Source organism: Serpula lacrymans (assembly GCF_000218685.1).
Source record: "Serpula lacrymans var. lacrymans S7.9 unplaced genomic scaffold SERLAscaffold_1, whole genome shotgun sequence".
NCBI classification, from domain to species: domain Eukaryota; kingdom Fungi; phylum Basidiomycota; class Agaricomycetes; order Boletales; family Serpulaceae; genus Serpula; species Serpula lacrymans.
In genome coordinates this window covers 437,741-458,690 of record NW_006763290.1, presented here as the reverse complement: position 1 = coordinate 458,690, position 20,950 = coordinate 437,741, and the positions used below count along the sequence as shown (strand labels likewise).

Here is a 20,950-nt window from a genome sequence, read left to right as displayed (position 1 = left end):
ACACTTTGTCTAGCCCCTCCCTTGAGTGTCCACCTCCAGCATTACCCCCTTGCCCCCCTGCATATATGACAAGTGCAGGGGATCAATTGGTTCACAGTTCAAGCTCTAAAATTGCAGGTTCAGTTTGGGGTTCAGACAAAAGTGTCTGAGAACCAAGCCAAACCAAACTTACCATCCCTAGATATGATCTATTAATATATCAGTGTATGGCAGTAATACTGCATTATTTTTCCCCCTTTGCTTCTAGGTCATCATATATGGGGATATTCATTGTATTAAAGATGGGCCTGTTTGGATGCCCTGCTTAGTGCCAAAGTATCTGTTTACAGCACTTATGTTGGTGCTGGGATGATTGACTCAAGGCCATTCCTATGCTCTGGCTTTCTGTCCACCTACATTTTTGGTGGAGAAAGCCAGGCTGGAGTGTGGGTTTCGAACAGGCCATACATTATTACATATTCTGTTAATATGACAAGCTATGATTTCACATCCTATCAATGTGTCCAATTAATCAGTAAGTAATAGTTCTTTCAAACAAGAAAACGTTAAAAAAAAAAAGGTTCTAGACCCCAACTCAAAAATGTCAGTGGCTGAAGGCCCTAAAATCAAGTAGAATACCATATCATACTCTACCATACTTTTATGCCAAAATTTGTCTAAGACCCCAGTTGTGTAGTTCTATTATTATATGACTTATACTGAGGACTTATGGGCAGTATTATAATGAGATCATAAATGTGAACAACTTTACAAATCCTTGTAACAAGCAGCATGCTGTCATCAACTAAGCTATTACTACATTAACTTACACTCTTGAATACTTTACTCTTGTTATCTGACAAATTGTGTTCCCTCAACCTCGTTTCATAGAAGATCTGACAGCAGATAGCTTGGGATTGACATTAGCAATGATTGAATTAGTGATTATTGCTTTGGGTATACCTACTGTATTGCAATCTGCTCTGCTTCATCAGGAAAAACCATTTTGCTATATAGCTAAGCATGTTTCTATGGCTTCTATAACAGCTATAGCATTACTATAATGGTCAAAAAATTTCTATAATAGATATCATAACTGCTATGGTAGCTATAGCAGCTATAGTAGCCATAATGGCTTGTTTCTATCTATGGGAACTTTGTTCTGATGGTGATGAAAACACTATTATTACTCAATAAATGGTTTGGCATATATATTAGCCTGCTTATCTATGTAATAAAAGTCTATCACATATATCCCAAATATTGTCTGTATATTTCAGCAACCAGGCATTGCTATAATAGATGCTATAGAAGCTATAATAGCTTGTTGTTTTCCATGAGACATTTTTCTGGTGGTAATGAGAATGCTCTTATTATTCATACAATGGTTTGTTATGCAGGTAAATTAGTCTCATGGTTTTATAAAATCTATCACAAATATTCAATTGTACAGATACTAAAGAACACACTTCAGTCACCCCCAAAACATAAGCATTTAGCTTCAACTATCTGTGTAAATGTATAAAGCTAAGAGCTTGTTTTTCCTGGTATCATCCCAAGTGCTCCAGCAAGGATGGGATCATCCCAGAAGCGGAATAATACCACCCTTCTGGGATTTTCCCATGGTATCAGACCATGTACCATAGTGGGATTATCCCTCAGATGGGATAATCCCAATAACCTGTCACATGTCACATGGTATCAGGGGGATTGGTGCTAATACTAACATGTGAGAATGCTGGGCCAACTAGTGAAGATATTTCCAGTCTTTTCCACCTGAATAATGGTACTTTAGCCCAATATAATCAAGACTATTTTGAAATATATGAGTTACAAGTTCCTCATTGTAGCTTACTGCAAATTTGGGGAGAAGCATTCCCTTTTTTTTAAATGTGGAACATTATCAATTTCTAGATATAATCAATTGCAGGAACCATACACTAGAAAGATGCTGTTGTCCTTGCTGATAGATGTGATATGTGAGTTCTGCTTTTTTGCAAGGTTTATTATACCCTTAACTGAAGTAAAAACTAGGAAACACAACACAAATGCTGTGACAACAAAGTAATCTGCAGAAGGACATCGAATATTAGATTTACACTAGATCTGGCATATTCTGTGAGGAAAATCCTGACATTGTAGAAAGTAAAACATAGTAAAAAGAAACATAAAGTCATGTTCTTGCAAAAACATGAATTTACCACTTTTGTGGCACTACCAAGGTATTTGATACCTTATATTGTACATTCTCTGAGAGTGGTTCCTGGGGGCTGCTGGCTGAAGGTCTATGGGGAGAGGGGGATGCTTGCTATGTACAGTATAATACACAAGATCTCCATTTTGATACTCCTACACTAGATGACTTGAGTGTGAGGATTAATTAGGCACTGCTTAGGTATTTAATACCTTGAGTTGTGCCATTTCTGGGAGCTACCAGCTGAAGGTCTAAGGGGTGACTGGTGCCTATATGCTGACTGTGTATAGTACAGTATCTAAGTCCACAAAGAATCTGAGTGCTGTAAAGGTATTCTTTTTTTAGATTCTTGAGAAATTGAAATGAATCCGGAAAATATTTTTTCATGCCAAGTAAGGTTTCTGCCAACATTCTCTGTCTCTCATATGATAGTGATGCTGTCTCACACCACTCTTTTTGGATTATCATTTTTATGGCAATATGTAGAACTCAGGTAATTTCCTTCAAAACTGATTCTGACCATTGACATTGCCCAACTTTTGATTTTTTTTACTGAGGATCATCCCACACTGATCTGGACAAATCCCTGAAATAGGGTGTGATCATCCCAGTTAAATCTGTACATGTCCCCACGTAACATGGGGTTACCCACTTCTCACATGGACAAATACCAGAAGGGGGTGGGATCATCCCAGTTCAATATGGACAAATACCATAAAGGGATGGGATGATCCCAGCTCAATGTGGACAAATACCACAAGAGGATGGGATAATCCCAAGCCAATCTGGGATGATCCCAAACCAATCTGGGAAAATCCCAGTTAAGCATGGACAAATACCAAAAGAGGATGGGATGATCCCAATTGAATCTGGGAAAATCCCAGTAAGAGATGGGATGATCCCAGTTGAACATGGACAAATACCAAAATAGGATGGGATGATCCCAATTGAATCTGGGAAAATCCCAGCAAGAGATGGGATGATACCAGTTTAACATGGACAAATACCAAAATAGGATGGGATGATCCCAATTGAATCTGGGAAAATCCCAGCAAGAGATAGGATGATCCCAGTTAAACATGGACAAATACCAAATGAGATGGGACAATCCCAGCTCAACATGGACAGATACCAAAAGAGGATGGGATGATCCCAATCTACTCTGGGAAAATCCCAGCCAGAGATGGGATGATCCCAGCTCAACATGGACAAATACCAAAAGAGGATGGGATGATCCCAAATCAATCTGGGAAAATCTCAGTTCAACATGGACAAATACCAAGGGGGGATAGGGTCATCTCAAACCAATCTGGGAAAATCCCAGCAAAAAAGGGGATGATCCCAGTTAAATGTGGACAAATACCAAATGGGATGGGATCATCACAATTTGATATGGACCAATGCCTGAAGGGTAAAGCATCATCCCAAACCAGCCAAGGAAAGTCTTGGAAAGAGATGGGATCATTCCAGTTCAATCTGATCTAGAAAAATCTCCAAATTACATAGGATCATCTCACTACATCACAGACAAATCCAAGCAGGGGACAAGATCACCCTGAGTCAGAATAGGACAGGGAGATCCCACAACAGGAACAGAATTATCGAATAGCATGCTTAGGCTGCTGGTGACTCAGCATGACAGGGGAAAATACTCCTGAAATGCACTAAGGTTATTCTGTAACATATAATCATAGGTAAGTTCCCAGCAGCTTAAAATATTATTGTCCTTTTCCAGCAGTTTCCATTTTTTACATGTTGCAGTATTTTGTTTGTAAACCAACTATTATGTTATGGTAGGACCTGGATGAACCTAAGGTTGAACTGGGACAGTGATTCAGAGTAGCCCTCACGTAGGTTCATCCCAAGTCACATGAAATTGCATAAGCATGCAGAGCACACCTTTCAGCCATTTTTGTTTTCACAAAAATTTATAATCAATTGTATGCGTGGGGACATATAGTGGATAAAATGGGTGTTGGCTTGTGGATGCTGGGCTGCCACAAAGAGCCAGCAATTTGTCTCATGCAAGACATGTTCTGCCTTTGACAATGATGCAGCAGAGGGAAGGATAATGAATATGTAGTACTTACTCGGACTGGTATCTTTGTGCATTTTTCAGTTCAGGCACTTGGATAAAGCTGCACAATTCAAAAAAATATCATATCTTTTGGATCAGCACATTAAATGGATTTGTGACATATCTTTGCCTGGTTGCAAGAGTGTTACATTATTTAAAGTTGGATGAGCCTGAATGAGAGGTATTGTAATCCTGCAGATGTATATGCTTGGTATTGTCAAACATCTTGTATTCCTTTGACTATAAGCCATTTTAAGTAACATTGATAGAAATCCAGGGTAGATAAATCTACTTTGTGATATGCAGTAAATTATATGATAAGTAGGAATGACAAAGTTATATAGTCAGTTAAGGAAAAGAGATATGGTTGAATTATCTCCTAATCAACTGAATTAAATCAGGTTAATTTGTAAATGGTTATATGTCACAATTAGTTACACTAACCTTTGGTCAAAGTCTCCTCCATCAATCTATAGTATATGATATTACACTAGAAGCTGGACAAATTAAGGTTCAATTGAGAGTAAACACCATTTGAAATTTGTATATATGTTATAAATGATGAAAGCAGGTAGTATTGTATTCTGCTTCATGGCTATTAGTACTATTGATAATGTATTGATGTTGGCTACATTTATGCAGGAACTATTTTTGCAGTAAAGCCCCCCTGACACCATGTGACATGTGGCAAATGTCTGGGATTATCCCACCATAACAAATGGTCTGATACCATGGGAAAATCCCAGAAGGGTGGTATTATCCCACTTCTGGGATGATCCCATCCTTGCTGGAGCACTTGGGATGATACCAGGAAAAACAAGCTCTTAGCTTTATACATTTACACAGATAGTTGAAGCTAAATGCTTATGTTTTGGGGGTGACTGAAGTGAAAGAACACCACTAACATCACATCAAAGTTGAAGTGTTTTGCTTGACGCAAGGATGGATTTAGGCGGAGTTTGAATATGTGGCACCAAAGCAAATTTTCCAGCAGTTGACTTTGAACACTATAATAGAGTGTGTGAAAATAGATAATGTCACTGTCCATTTTCACATGTTTCCTATGATTAGATTAGATTTTGTGCCATTTTTGTTTCAGAGTCAGCTCTTGATGTATACGTGGCACTAGTGTTATGTCACAAGTCACATCACAGCTCAGTACATTTGGACATTTCACTTGGATCTTCTCCATCTTTTGCAACAAAGTCAAGCTAATACAACACTCAATAAGTATCTTAGCTTAATGTATGTTTTCTTTTTTACAGTCATCTTATGTGACACTAATACAAGCTCCGTTTATTCTCAGCCACCATCTGCATTGGCATAAGCGCTATAAATGCCCCAACTATATTCAACCACCACATCACAAGTCTACCTTCAGATATAGTTTGTGTCCAGAATTCTTATATATGGGACTGTAACAACCAAGAGTTAGTTACTCTGGCGCACACAAGAACAAAAGAAGATGTTGAGGGAGTGGTTACCCCTTAAGCTGCAGAGAGTTTGTTGGTGTACAACAGGAGGACTCGCTAAGGAGTCTCCTGGATTTATTGGGGTATATATACTAATACAGAGTGTTTGTACTTATGTACTGTACAGTTGATAAAGTCGGTGGCTGATGATGTCATGGGGCCTAGCCCGCATGACCAGCTCCACTGTGTGAGAGAGTTGTATCTCACATAAGAAGAAGGCAATGCAGCATGAGAAAGAGGAGTTTGAACAAAAGGGGAAGTGCCGCGTGGCACCCTATGTGAAAGCTAAAGTGTACAAGGTTAAAGCAGAGAATGAAAAAGAAGGAAAGGTCCAAAAATTGTGTTATGGTAACACTACCCCCCTTCTAAGGTTCGACTTCCAGGCAAGACCAAATACCGGAGGTGGTAGTTAAATTTTCGGGCATAGGTTGAAAAAGGAAATTAAAAAGTTTTGAATCCATGCCTCTAAGCTTCCTAGGTCCTGAGGGGTTCTTAGAATAAAATTTGCGAACAGTGTTGCGGGAATTGTCCAGATGGGCTTCTGGTTCCCATGTTCTGTCCTCGTCTCCATAGCCCTTCCATAAGACTAGGAACTCTAATTTGCCACGCTTCAAGCGTGCATCCACCACTCGTTCGACTTCAAACTCTTCTTCACCTTCCTGGGTGACTACAACCGGTCCGGGCCGGTCTACACGCTGTCCTGGCAGCGGCCCTTTGTAGGGTTTTACACGGCTAATGTTGACCGTGGGTACTACCCTCATCCGTTTTGGGAGTTCCAACTCCACTGTGTTGGGTTTGACATCCTTAATCCAGTAAGGGCCAATCCATTTTTCGGTCAGTTTTCTAGGCTGCCAATCTTTTAACTTTAGATGGTCGGTATCTAACCAGACCAGGTCGCTGACCTTGTAGTCAGGGGCTTTAGAGCGTCTACGCTCTGCCCTGTTTTTCATCTGCTTTGCAGTTTTGAATAGCGCCTTGCGCGTTTCATCTAAGACAGACTTCATGTCTTTGGCCATGTTCCCAGCAGCCTCGTTCTTGCTTTTACCAGGTTCTATACCCATTCTGGGGAGGTACAATCTAGTAACCTCAAATGGTGCCTTTCCTGTAGCCGACAACTGTTTAATATTGTATGAGAACTGGGCTATCTTTAGCCACTTGGCCCAATCTGTCTGCCTGTCATTAATAACTATCCAGAGATATTGTTTCAACTCCTGGTTGAGTCTCTCTGTTTGTCCATCAGTCTGTGGATGGAACACTGTTGATAATTTAGGTTTGATGCCCAGCATCCGGCATAATTCTTTTGTAAATTCACTAGCGAATTGAGGTCCTCTATCGGAGATAACCATTTCTGGTAACCCATGGATAGACCATACAAAATCTTTAAATAAATCTGCCGTACCAGCGGCAGTAATAGTTTTGTTGGTGGGTATGAATACCACTTCTTTGGAGAAGCAATCTACTACCACCATTACTGAATCATACCCATTTGACTTGGGCAGATCCGTTGTGAAATCAACCGATATATCTTGCCAGGGACCAGCTGGTATCGGATTCGGCATAAGTTTACCGGCCGGCGGTTGGTTAGAATTCTTAGCCATGGCACATCTCAGACAGGATTTTACATATTCCTGTACGTCTTTGACCATGCCAGGCCACATATAATGTCTGGAGATCAACTCCATTATTCGTTGCCACCCAGGGTGCCTAGCCACTGGAGTGTTATGATGTCTGTCTATTGCCTTGATCCTTGCGGACTTAGGCACATAGATTTTGTCTTTAAAATGGAAGAGCCCGTCTTCCCATAAATAGTTTTTGTTGCCGTCAAGGCGCGCCTTCTCTTCTGAGGAGATGTCTTTCTTGAAGACTTCTAGAAGATCAGAATCCTGCCCAATTCTGACATTGGCAACCCTTGATTGGTCTATCAGGGTAACACCTTTGTTGTCATCTTTGATGCCGTTGGCATGATCCTCTCTTCTGGACAAAGCATCCGCTTTCCCCATAGAGCTCCCAGGCTTATGAATTAATTTATAATTAAACCTTGACAAGTATACCGCGTAGCGGGCCTGTCTTTGGTTCAAGTCTCGGGCCGTCATAAAATACTCCAGATTCTTATGATCGGTCCAAATCTCAAATTGGTGCCTAGCACCTTCTAAGTAGTGTGCACTCTGTAGGCAACAAACTATGCAATAATAGGCACAAGGCCTCCAAAGATTGTCAGGGCATTTAATTGATAGAACAGCCCCAGTAGCAAAATCAGAATAGTCAGTTTCTAGCCGGAACTCTTTGTCCAATTCTGGAAATGCTAATATGGGCGCCGTTGTAAACGTCTGTTTAAGCTTATCGAAAGCTTCTTGTTCCTTGGCGCCCCAGTGCCAAACAATGTCCTTTTTAGTGAGATCGTTCAACAGTCTTGTGATTTTTGCGAAGTTTTCGATAAACCTTCAGTAGAAATTGCCTAAGCCAAGGAAGGCCCTAACTCCTTTGACGCGAGTAGGTTCTGGCCAGTCCAATATAGCTTGAACTTTCTCAGGATCCATCCTGATTCCGTTCTGGCCTATGATCATACCGAGGAAGTCTACTTCCTTCACTTTGAAGTTACATTTTCTGGGTTTGATGAATAGGTCCTGTTCCTGTAAGCGTCGAAGGACTTCTTGCATGATCCTGTCATGCTCAGCCTCATCGTCCGACTTTGTAAATATTAACAAATCATCAATGTAAATGACAACACAGTTTTCCATATCCGCAAAAATCTCGTTCATCATGCTCTGGAAGGTCACTGTTGAGTTGGTCAACCCAAAGAACATAACAAGGGGTTCAAAGGATCCTCGGTGGCACGTGAACGTGGCCTTCCAAGCGTCAGTTTCTTTGATTCGTACATTATTGTACCCCCATCTGAGATCCATCTTTGTCAAGATCTTGGCACCAGCCAATTTGTCTACTAGCTGACTGATCAAAGGCAGCGGATACACATTTTTAACCGTGTGCTCATTCACGTAACAATAGTCCATAATCATACGCTTCTTACCATCCTTTTTAGGAATGAAAAACACCGGGGACATCATAGGACTTTTGGAAGGTCTGATGTAACCCTTCCTAAGCTGCTCATCTATGAAACTTGATACCTCATCTCTTTCTGGAGCAGAGAGTGATATCATGTGTCCTTTTCTCGGTTTGAAGGTGTCCTTCAAATCTATAGCATGGTCCCAAGGCTTATCCTCTGAGAAGCGCTCTGATTTATGTTTTGAAAAGACTTTCCAGAAGTCATGGTACTCGGGAGGTACCAGTCTCTTAATCTCTTCTTCGGGTTTTACCTCATCATTGTCATTGTCGATCTTTTCTAAAGATCTGAGCTTATAAACGTGACCAGCGTTTATCTTTTCAAGACGCTCATTGTGATGGACATGATTTGGTTTACCTAAGTTCACACACTCCTGAGGGCAACGTGACAATGTGACAACCCCTGTCTGCCAGTTGATCTTATGATTGTGTTTAAATAGCCAGGTCCAGCCCAAGATTAAATTAATCTTCCCTAGTTGGGTAGCTTCGGCGGTGACTCGTTCTCTGTGTCCTTGGTATTCGACCACAAAAGAACATTTGTGCGTGATGCAGCCACCCACATTCAGTGTACCGTCAACGTTATAGACAGGAATAAATACATCTAATTTTACAAGGGGGAGTCCAATCTGCTCTGCCCAGACCTGATCTATGAAGATACCGTTAGCGCCTGAATCAAGCAGTGCACTGGTTGGGTGTACTATGCCCCAGGCAAGGTTTTCCACACCAACGTCTAAACGGATCTCCTTTTGGAATAAATATGTGCGCATCAACACACGCCTTGGGATTTCGGGAAAGGGTGGCTCCAGTGAAGAAGAAAGGGTATCAAAAGTTACATGTTTTTCTATTTTATTTTTACCAGAATCAAGCACCCTATTGTTTGTCTTGCCGGGGCCACGCTCCAAAGGAGACGCTGGTGCAGCGGTAGTATCATAAATATTACAATTGCAAAGCTTCATACAAGTACAAGTCTCAGATAACAAATTTAGAAATTTATTTACAAACTGGGGAGCCATCCCCGTCTTTCCTTTATTGCTCGTGCAACACCCCGGAGCAGGGGCCACCTTATTGTGGTTTACTTCATTGTTCATAGGAGCGAAGGCACCCAAGTGACCTAAGCTCCGAACTCTTTTCGCTGAGCCTTCATTTCAGCAGCCTGCTGATCGTAGAAGAAGGCCCGGATTTTGTCGTACGAACGACCGGCCAGAGTCTGGAGCTGATCATCCAGTTTCTCGGACTCTAATTGGTGCACCTGGCGCCCTTGGTTATTTTTTTGTTGGGCAGCCTGCGCCCCGTTTCTGCAATCTCGGGACATGTGTCCCTCTTGGCCACAGTTGTAACAGTTGCCCTTGAATCTGCGCATCTGTCCACCTTGAACCACGCAGATATCCATAGGAGCACCCTGTCCTGGCTGCAGCCCGAAAGGCTTGAACCTGTGAGATGATTATGATGGTTTGATGACCCAGGGCGCCTCTGGGATTGGTTGTTTTTGGTGGTCTCGCCACCTTGGTGCATTTTGTAGAGCTCTATGGCCCTACCTATTTTTTGAACCTCCTCTGCTGCTTGAGAGAGATTCTCATTTCTCATATCCTGCAGATAAAGCTGTTCTGCAATGTGGGGGTTCACATTGCGTTCCAGCAGCTCTACTGCATGTTCATTGCCAAGACCCCCTTGGATGGAGAGGGCCAGGAACCGGGTTACAAAATCATCCGTCCTCATGTTGCCTTGTTTGAAGGAACGGATTTGCTGACGCGCCCAGTCATGCTCAGCTTGCGGTTTGAAATATTTCTCAATCTCTACTTTGTGATCGTCCCAGGTGGGCCACACTCCCATGGTGTAGCACTCCTGAAGTCTTACTTGGGTGTATCAACCCGCCACAGGTCCTTTTAGTCGAGATAGCACCGCAGTGGCTACCTCAAAGTCATCGGCAAATGCGTCCCAGTTTGCCTTAACCCAAATCTGGAGTTTGATCCACCATTCGGCAAATCGCGCTCTGTCTCCTTCGAAGGTGCCAGGGTCAGCGACAACTTCGACTTTCTTGTTGAACTTTTTCTCTACCGAGGGGTTTGCCGCAGGGGGATCTGCCTGCAGCTCGGCGAGTTGAGTGGTCAACACCTCAATCTGCGCACACATGTTGTGCAGCAGGGCATTGATATCTGGTTGCGATGACATGTCGACTTGTTCTCTTTGTAAAGTAATAAAAAAAATGTAACTGGGGGTCCCCACTTGCTATCTGTGGATCTACCTCTTCCCAGCTGAGTATCGGATCTCAATCTCCGACTACCCACACTATAGTATTTTGAAGAGTCTCCTGGATTTATTGGGGTATATATACTTATACAGAGTGTTTGTACTTATGTACTGTACCGTTGATAAAGTCAGTGGCTGATGATGTCATGGGGCCTAGCCCGCATGACCAGCTCCACTGTGTGAGAGAGTTGTATCTAAAATAAAAAGAAGGCAATGTGGCGTGAGAAAGAGGAGTTTGAACAAAAGGGGAAGTGCCGCGTGGCACCCTGTGTGAAAGCTAAAGTGTACAAGGTTAAAGCAGAGAATGAAAAAGAAGGAAAGGTCCAAAAATTGTGTTATCGTAATGGGGACTCATCAGTCCTAGCTATCCCCACTGATGTTTTTTGTCATTACAATGATTTATTGGTATTTGTATAACCACCTTTATTTTTTCTGGGTCATTGGTGAATAGGCAGAGATAATTTCACCCATCTAATACTTGGTAGTCACTTATTGAGTTATTGTCTTGCACAGACTTGATGAGTTATCAAGCAAAGCTCACAAGCCATTCATGAAATTGTGGTGAGTAATTTCATGGTAGCATTTATATAACATTACTGAGTGCATTATACACAGTATGAATAACTTACAGTATCTGATTTAAAGGTATATTTCAACTTTGTTAGGATAGTTTATCATTACACATGTCATGTAACTGTAGTAGGAATATATGTTGATTTTACTGAATATGACCTCTGATTATAATACAAGTAAAAATAATATAAATGCCCTGGAATAATATTTTATGGTAGTGATAGCTTTTATGTTCTATGGTAGCAGGTATAATAAACCTAAGTGAAACTACAATAGATGTTAGTTTAAGGTGATCTCTAATAAATGTAATGTAACATACCTCAGCCGCTGCCCGAGAGGCTATAGAAACAACTGAGGTATTCCTATACTAAACCCCCTACTACTTATAGTCGGAGGTGCTACTCGCTACAGTATAACAACTCCTAGGAGAACAATGGTTACTCCATGGAGTGGTGGCTATGCTCCATGGAGAACAATGGCTGCTTCGGCAGAGACCGGGTTTATCCAGTTTTGTCACTCCCACTCAAGTGCAACCATAGTCCTATAGCTTTAGAGAATTTCCAGTGTTTTTTGTGAGTGAGGGGTTTAGTGAGAATGTCTGCAACCATATCTCCTGTAGGAACATATCTGATTACTGCCTCTCCCTTTGATACTAAGTCATCTCGGATAAAATGATATTTCCGTTGAATGTGTTTTGTGCGAGCACGGAACTGCGGATCTCGTGTAAGAATGATAACTGCTTGATTGTCACAGTGCAATTTTGTAGGTCCATTTTGAGCATGTCCAATTTCTTCAAAAAATGTCTGAAGCCATACAAGGTGTTGCCCAGCATTGCTCAATCCAATGTACTCTGACTCCGTGGAGGATAAAGCGACCATGGTTTGTCTTTTGCTTGTCCAGGAGATTGCTCCTCGGATGGTGATAAAGACAAACCCTGATGTTGATCGAGATGTGTCTGGGTCTCCAGACCAATCTGCATCTGAATATCCATAGAAATCCATGTCCATGAAGACATCTGTGCCATCATATCGTAGTTCCATGTCCCTGGTTGCTTTCAGATATCGGAGGACACATTTTGCAGCTTCCCAGTGATGGCTCCTTGGCGCTGAGCTATGTCTGCTTAGTATTCCAACAATGTAGGCAATGTCTGGGCGGGTTCCGAGCATGGCATACATGAGGGAGCCTACACTTGAGAGGTATGACACTTGACGCCCTTCAATATGCATCTCGTGTTGCACAATATCTTCCCCTGGAGCATTTGCAAGGAGTTTTGATCCATGGGCCATTGGTGTCCATACTGGTTTGCAGTTCTTCATTCCAGTACGCTCCAGGACTGTGTCAATGTATTGGCATTGCAATAGGGATATTGTTTTGTTTGAACAATCACATTGGATTTCTATTCCGAGGATGTATCTTGCTTCTCCAAGGTCCCGCATTTTGAATATGGATTCGAGTTTGGCTTTTGTGATATCCATGAATTTTCGGGATGAAGCTCCTAGGAGGAGGTCATCTACATAGACAACAACAAAGCATATTTGTTTGTTGTCCCGGAATACATAGAAACATGTTTCTGCATTTAGTCTTGTGAAACCGAGCTCCTGGAGCTTGCGATCAAAAGTTTTGTTCCATGTACGACCAGCTTGTTTTAACCCGTAGATGGATTTCTTCAATCTCCAGCAGTATCCAGGTTGAATAGGAACACCCCCTGGAGGAAGCATGTACAGTTCTTCTTCAAGTTCTCCATTGAGATAAGCTGTGGATACGTCCATTTGATCAGGTTCTAGGTCGTACTTTGCTGCCAGGGCTAGAATAATTTGGATTGACTCTAAGTTTGCAACCGGAGCAAAAACCTCCTGGTAATCAATCCCCTCCCTTTGAGTAAAACCTTGTGCAACAATCCGGAGTTTGTATCTCTCAATGTTTCCATTTTGATCAAACTTGATCCGGAACACAGGGTTTGATGTGATGGGTTTTACTCCCTTCGGAAGTGGAACAGTGTCATATACTGCATTAGTATTGAGACTTAGGAGTTCCTCCTCCAAGGCAGACTTCCATAATTCTCCATCCGGACGTGATAAGGCTTCCTTTAGTGTCCTTAGAAGGTCTGTGTTAAATGGACCAGTACTTGCTATTCCAGCAAAGAATGTCTCCTCTGTATCAGATGTTTTTTCATGTACCTCAGGAGTGTTAGGTTTCTCCATGGAGTTATCATGCTGCTCTTTTCAAGGCTGTTCCTCATCTAGAGTCCTTTGATAATCTCAATTTTTATCTGCAGGACAAGTCTGGAGATTGCTTCTGCGTACTCCTAGGACTTCAGCAGGCATGACTGCTCTTTTAGGAACTTATGCAGGTACTCCAGGGAGTAGACACATTTGTGTATTTGTTGCCCCACTCACTCCTGAAGGTGTTGAATCACTCCTCGGAGGTGTTGGATGACTCCTTGGAGGTGTTGTATGCCTTCCAGAAGCTGATCCAATAGACAGGCTGTCTAGCTGTATTCGGACTTTTTCCACATCAGCTGGCTGTATGTTGAGGGGCTGTCCTCCCACTGACTGTAACTCTACTTTGGCTTTCCGTTCTGAAGATGGCCAGTGTTCAGGTCTTGGTTGTAGAGACTGTTGTGGTGGGTGTCTTAGCTGATCAGGTGCTCCCACTGCTCTCGGAACGTCTCCACAGAGGTATTTCCCCACTGCTCTTGGAACATCTTCATGCTGATATGATTCCATTGCTTGTGGAACATCTCATTGGAGATGTGGTTCCATTTGCAATTCATTTGGATCTCGGATCTGAGGGTCGGGATCATCCTCCTCCAATGTATTTTGGTCTGGATAGTGAGCATTCTCTGGAATGAGTCCCTTCCACTGATCTGTGCTAGTGTCTGTGTTCCAGGGAGCAGTGTTGTCCTTTTGTACCTTTCCGGATTCATTGAATATGACATGCCGACTGGAAAACACAGTTCTTTTTCAGTGTCTAGGAGTTTGTAGGCTTGCTTTCCATGTGTGTAGCCAATCATTATGGCTTTGTGCCCCTTGGAGTAAAACTTCCCTTGCCTTTTGTCTTTCGGAATCAATGCATATGCTTGGCATCCGAAAGGGCAAAACAAAGTTGGATCAACTCTCCTTTTAAACAGTATTTCATATGGGGTCTTTCCATGGAGTCCTGATGCTGGGCTGCATGCTGTGATATATGCAGCTGTTTGCATGGCATCTACCCAAAATGACTTTGGGAGCTTGGAATCATAGAGCATGGTGGTTGCTAATGTAGCCAATGTCTGATTCATGCGTTCTGCAATGCCATTTTGTTCCGGAGTATCTGCAGCTGTAGTTTCTTGGATGACACCATCTCCTCGGAGTTGATTTTTGAATGCATTGCCAGTATATTCTCCTCCCCCATCGCTCTGGAGGAATTCTGTGTATAGTGGAATGAAGTTTTCTTCTCCCAAATGAGTCCGGAAGAATGTTTGAACATCTTCTTTCCATTGCTTGTATCATTCCAGTGCTTCACTTTTATGTTTTAGGAAATATATCCATAGAAATTTAAAGAAATCATCTACAATGATAATCCAGCACTGAAAACCCTCCCTAGAGGTTAGTTTGATTGGTCCTCCAACATCTATGTGCACAATTTGTATAGGGCACTTGGCTTAGTTTCCTCCAGTGGACTTGAAAGGTAATTTCTTCATCTTTCCTAAAGCACAAGGTTCACAAAACTCCGGGGTTCCGGTAAGGGTGTCTACGTCCTGGAGCTGTCCTTTTGTAACCATTTGCTGCAAGTGGTCCATTCCAATGTGTCCCATTCTCCTGTGCAATAAATTTACATCTACTGCTGCAAAAGCTGACTCCGGGTTGATTCCGGGTTTTGTTTGGATGTGATAAAGTCCTCGCTTGTGTAAGGCAGTGAGGATAAGTTCCTCCTTTTTCCGAACTTCACAAGCATTTGACCCTGCTAGAAAAAGTGTTAATAACCCTGTTTTGGACAATTTGTGGACAGAGACGAGTGCTAACGTGAAGTTTGGCACAAGTAAGACATTTGACAGTGCAATATTGTAGTACTTTTTGCCAACAGTTGCTTGTAGGATTACTGTTCCAATGCCAATGGCATTTACAGAGGATTCATCCCCAAAACTGATTGTCCTCGGAGGATGCAGAACATGGTATGTTCCTGGCTCAAACCAGGAGCGGTGAGGGACCATGTGGGATGTTGCTCCGGAGTCAATAATAATTGTTGTTTTGGTCTTATTGGGTTCCGACACAAGGTAAGCTTGAATGCGTTTAGCAAGGGGCTTGGAAATATGTACATGTTCCAATGCAATATGACTCTGTTCCTCCTTGGAGTCAGATCCAGATGATTTCTCCGCCATATTTGCCTTTTCCTTCTCTTTTCCTTTATCCTTGTATCTTTCCTTTCCCTTCTTCCTTTGACCTTTTTCAGCTGACTGAAGTGTTCGACACTCCGAGGTGTTGTGTGATTTGGCTTTGTGGAAGTTACACCATTTCTCCTTGGATTTGAGTGCTGATTCAGAACCTCCAGGGGCCTTCCCTGACTGTTGTGCAACTTCTGCAGTGATCCGGATCTCAACTGCATCAAAGGTAAGTTTATTTTCTTCAATCGTGTTAATTACTGATGACTAAAATATTTGCCATTCAGGAGTGCATAGGAGAGATTGGAGAAGAGCGAAAGCCATGAGTTTGGTATCAACTCCTAGTTTCATTCCGGAGAGGTGTGAATCAATTGTCCGGATTTTCGCAATGTGGTCCTGGATAGGTGATGTCCCATCCCAGGACAATTTGGTGAGTTGCTGGAATGAATAGAAGGCCGAGGCAATATTGGACGTTTGATGGAGTGAGACAAGTTTATCAAATAACTCCTTGGAGCTGGTGAGGTCTCCAGTCCTCATTAGGAGGGCATCAGAGATGTGGTCCTGGATGATTCCATGTGCCTTCTCATCCTTTAGTATCCAGGTGATCTCAGGATCCTCCGAGGAGGTAGGTTTTCCTGGTGAGGGCTTAAGCTCCTCTCCAGTAACAACCCGGAGAACTTTTTCCCGATGTAGCTTTGAGATGATCCGGAGTTTCCATATCTGAAAATTGTTGGGTCCAGTGAGAACTGGACATGCGGATGTATTGCGTGCTGTGGTCATGGTTCCGAGGTTGCCGTTTTAAATAAAAATTATTTCCTGCATAGCTTTTGCGCACCAGGGCTCATAACCTAATAAACCTAAGTGAAACTCAGCCGCTGCCCGAGAGGCTATAGAAACGACTGAGGTATTCCTATACTAAACCCCCTACTACTTATAGTCGGAGGTGCTACTCGCTACAGTATAATGACTCCTAGGAGAACAATGGTTACTCCATGGAGTGGTGGCTATGCTCCATGGAGAACAATGGCTGCTTCGGCAGAGACCGGGTTTATCCGGTTTTGTCAAGGTATAGCACATGTATTACAGAGGTGCTATCATAACTGGTATAGCAAATGTCTCAAAATAGTGCTGCTATATAGCGCTATATAATAGGGACTTGTCTAGGCGTACTATAGCTACTATTTTCCCTTTATATCACTATGGTGGCTATAATAGCTATAAAAGGCAGCTAGGTTTTTCCTGATGACTTGTGCAACTGCAATAATCTGGTTAAAGCTTGAGGACAAAATAACTGGGCCTGTATAGTAGATTTAGGGTTGACTAAGTGTGTAGGATGCCCCATGTGGCCACAAATGCCACATAGATGATGTAGCATAATCTGTGTTGTTGCTAGAGTTAGCATAAGCCAACACTAATAATCTATCACATACTTGTTGTTGGATATTGTCCTCATTTGCACCACAGGCTGCACATAAGATGTGTGAGCCCATAGTGCTGCCCATTTGATGATCTTATTGCAGACATTATAGGTGATGCCATCACCACCTACCAAATCTTTCCCTTTTGCTGAATTATTTGCAAATTGACAGGTGCCTGCTTCAGCAATAAATGCAAATAATCCTTCAAGATGCCAGTAGGGAAAGCCAAATGTTAGTAAGCCACATAATGGACTCAGTTTGAGGTCTTGTTCAGTTCACTTAGCTCCCACAGAGATTCAAATGTGGCTGCCAGATCTGTGCCAGACACAGCCCATGTTCCATTTCAAGCAATAGGCCTGATGCCTGGCACTGAGAGCACTAAAGTCTTGTAAGAGACCTTGCCCTTCAGATCCTTTGTAGCTTTGGTTGGGGAAAATCTGCTGAATGTCCCATTCCATAGCCAAAGGCCTTGCATAACTATGTGCTGACCAGTGTCATCACAAGGGATAGCTTTGCGTATTTGCAGTACTTATCCAAATATTCATACCTTAACAGTAGACAGCCAAAGAGATCCTTCTTGTATTACAGCAACACACTTCCCATTTTGCTCCATAGATGTCACAACACACAATTTTCAGACCTTGAATTTTCATTTTCCTACTTAACTTTCTTTCTCATTTTTTACACTTGTGCTATGTGGCGCTTTCCTTTTATTTTCAAACCCCACTTGTACTTTCACTTTTTTGCGCTGCACAGCTTCCTTATATTTTTAGTTACAACTCTTTCACATAGTGGAGTTGGTCACAAGGGCTGTGCCTTATGACAACATCATCAGCCACCACAATTATCAAGTATATAGTATATATGTACAAACACCCTGTAGTAGTATATATACCCTAATAGATCAAAGAGACTCCTCAGTGAGTCCTCCTATTGTTTACCCACAACTAACTTGGTCCTACCAAAATAGAGTTTATCCACTCCTTCCCTCACCCTTCTTTGATTGTTGTAGTTGTGCGCTAGAGTATAAAAACTTTGGTTGTTACAATAGATGTAACCTGTAAAATACCCAACTATTTCCTTCTGGAAAACAAAGACTGCAGCAAGGTTTCCAACCAGATACAATTTTCTGTGATATTGTCACTGTCAAGATTAGCCTTGACAAGTGGTGTGATAATACCCCAAAATTGCTATACTCTGGTACTGGCCATTTCAAGGGGCCACATGAGATTGGTGCTGCTGTTTGAGAAGATAGTGGCAAAGTCAAACTGCAGACCTATCCTAGTAAACACAATGTTGGCCTCTTTTTATCGCTATCTTGTTTGAAGCTATACATTTCTACAGACAACATTGCCAATCCATGAAGATGGGTGGTCAAAACCAGCCACATCTTGTAGTTAAATTCAACACTGACCACAATCCCAGGTTGGATGATGTTTGTATATGTTGGCACAATTAGTAGCTGATGCAATATGCTCACACAAATGCATAATCCCCATGTTGGGATCATATTTTTTCCATGTATGCATGGCAAAATAGGCCCACTAACCAATTATCACCCTATAAACAGGCTGGCTATTATCCAATATTTGTTGGTGTGCAACTGTAAAAACAATATTCTTGATCATAACTTGGGTGTTGCCATATAGTTTATTGAACATAAATGAGTTGGTGTGTTTCCAATACAAAGTACAGCTAATGAAGGTGTAAGTGAAAAGGGGTTTTAGCTTATGTGTCAGTATCATGTAAGGGTTTGATGCCATAGTGGAAAACAGGGTGATCACCATGTACTACTCCATATATGGATACATGTGATTTGAAGTCAACTGTCTTCAGATCCACTGAGGATGTATGGTTATAACAGAGTCCTCCACCTGTATTTCGTGTCTTGTCATAGTTGGCAATTTTATTGGTGGCAATCTCATCATCTGCAGGCTGCGTCCACATTTTGGTTGAGGTATGAGCTGGCCAAAAAATCTGGCATTGATTATCTGATGCTTTGATTGACAAAATACTGGGGATCAAATGGCAATATTTGGACCAGTGCATGGCTAATGAGTGTGATAGGAGTCCAAGGGATTGATTCATTGTATATGCAAGCTTATAACACCACAATGCAAGAATGAGCAGCATCAAATCATTGTCCAATTGTGTAAATCCTTGCGCTCTATAAAGGTTCTCTGCTGCAAGTTCAACCCTTGTTATAATCCTTCTGATACTTGTGTCTTGATGCAATGCTGTCTATATTAACTGCTACAACCGTGAGACATCTTTCTCTGCAAGTGCCATAATGAAGTGTTTGCAGTCATCTAAGTGCCACACCATCATGTTGCCACACCATCATGCTCAGTTTGCGGTTGTGATTCAAGTCTTGTTCATAAAAAGATAGGCAGTGAGTTGTATAAAGTGACTAAAATAAATTTACCTTTTAATGAAATGTGCTAAGTTAGTTGTTGTAAGTTTTAAACAAATCACAAAGTTGATAGTGAGTGAGGAATCTATATGGGGTATGTGGGAGGACAACATGAGCATGTTCTTCAAATTTTTGACATGAGTTTGTAGTCTGTGCACCCTTCACAGGCTGCACAAGCATGCTTGTTTATATACACATTTATTCAAACAAATCCTAAATGTTCTTCTATCCTGATCAACTGCACAAAGTGATACCACAGGCTGTTTGCTCCAAATTTATGTTGTGTCCATGAGTATGTTTTAAATACTGTCCCAACTGGCCAATTGAGTGGCACTCTATCACAGGTATTTTTGTCTGCTCTATCACTAACTAGGATGGCATGCTTCTGCAAATAAACTATTGTCAATATCAGGACCTGTGCTTTGGGTTGACAGAATTTCCTGTAAATCCCCAAACATCTCTAGAATGTTAGGTTGACCCCAGAGCTCTAGTTCCAATGTAGGTTCCCTTTTATCCACATCAGCCACCTGTCTAATCCCCCCCTTCAATATCCCCTCTTGAGTCCACAACAGACTCAGAATACAATGACATAAGACTTGATAAACTGCTGAGCCTTAATGGCAAAGGAATTTTGGTGTGGCAAATGAGCATGGAGTACTTGAATTTTGGTGAGTTCTTGTATACTGCTGCTCCCATTATTGCTTCTTTAACATGCACAAGAAAGCTAAAGCACAAGGCCTTAGCAGCAGAGAAAGTGTGCATTGCAGCAGGAAAAAATGAGGAAGAAAAAGCTAAAAAAAATGGAGAAGCTGAGAGCAACTGCAACAAAGAAAGCAGACAAACCGAGGATTGCTGCAGATAAAAAAGCAGCCAAGGCTTGAGAGGCTACATGAAAATGAGCAAGTTGTTTCACTTCTCAATATTTTTCTCACCTCTGAATTTTTCTCACCTCCAGATCATATACAGGCTGCAAAATGGAAATGCAAACAAGCATCAACTGATGATCCTATGGTAACAGATCAAGAATCCTTAGATACCATCCCCACTGGCAACACTTTTCTACCTGATGAAAACATGACTCAAAGAATATGGAAGATGACACTGTAACAACCAAGAGTTTGTTACTCTGGCGCACAACTCAGACAAAGCTATAAAAAAGT

General features: G+C 41.9%; 1 protein-coding gene across 1 annotated transcript; it reads right to left on the bottom strand.

Moving 5' to 3' along the window:
• Positions 1 to 9,890: 9,890 nt before the first annotated feature.
• SERLADRAFT_431679 (uncharacterized protein) lies at positions 9,891 to 10,948 on the bottom strand (the record flags this gene model as incomplete). Its single annotated transcript, XM_007312031.1, has 3 exons — positions 9,891 to 10,209; positions 10,239 to 10,621; positions 10,691 to 10,948. 3 exons carry the CDS (start codon positions 10,946 to 10,948, stop codon positions 9,891 to 9,893), a joined length of 960 nt encoding a protein of 319 aa, XP_007312093.1.
• Between the last annotated feature and the right edge of the window lie 10,002 nt (positions 10,949 to 20,950).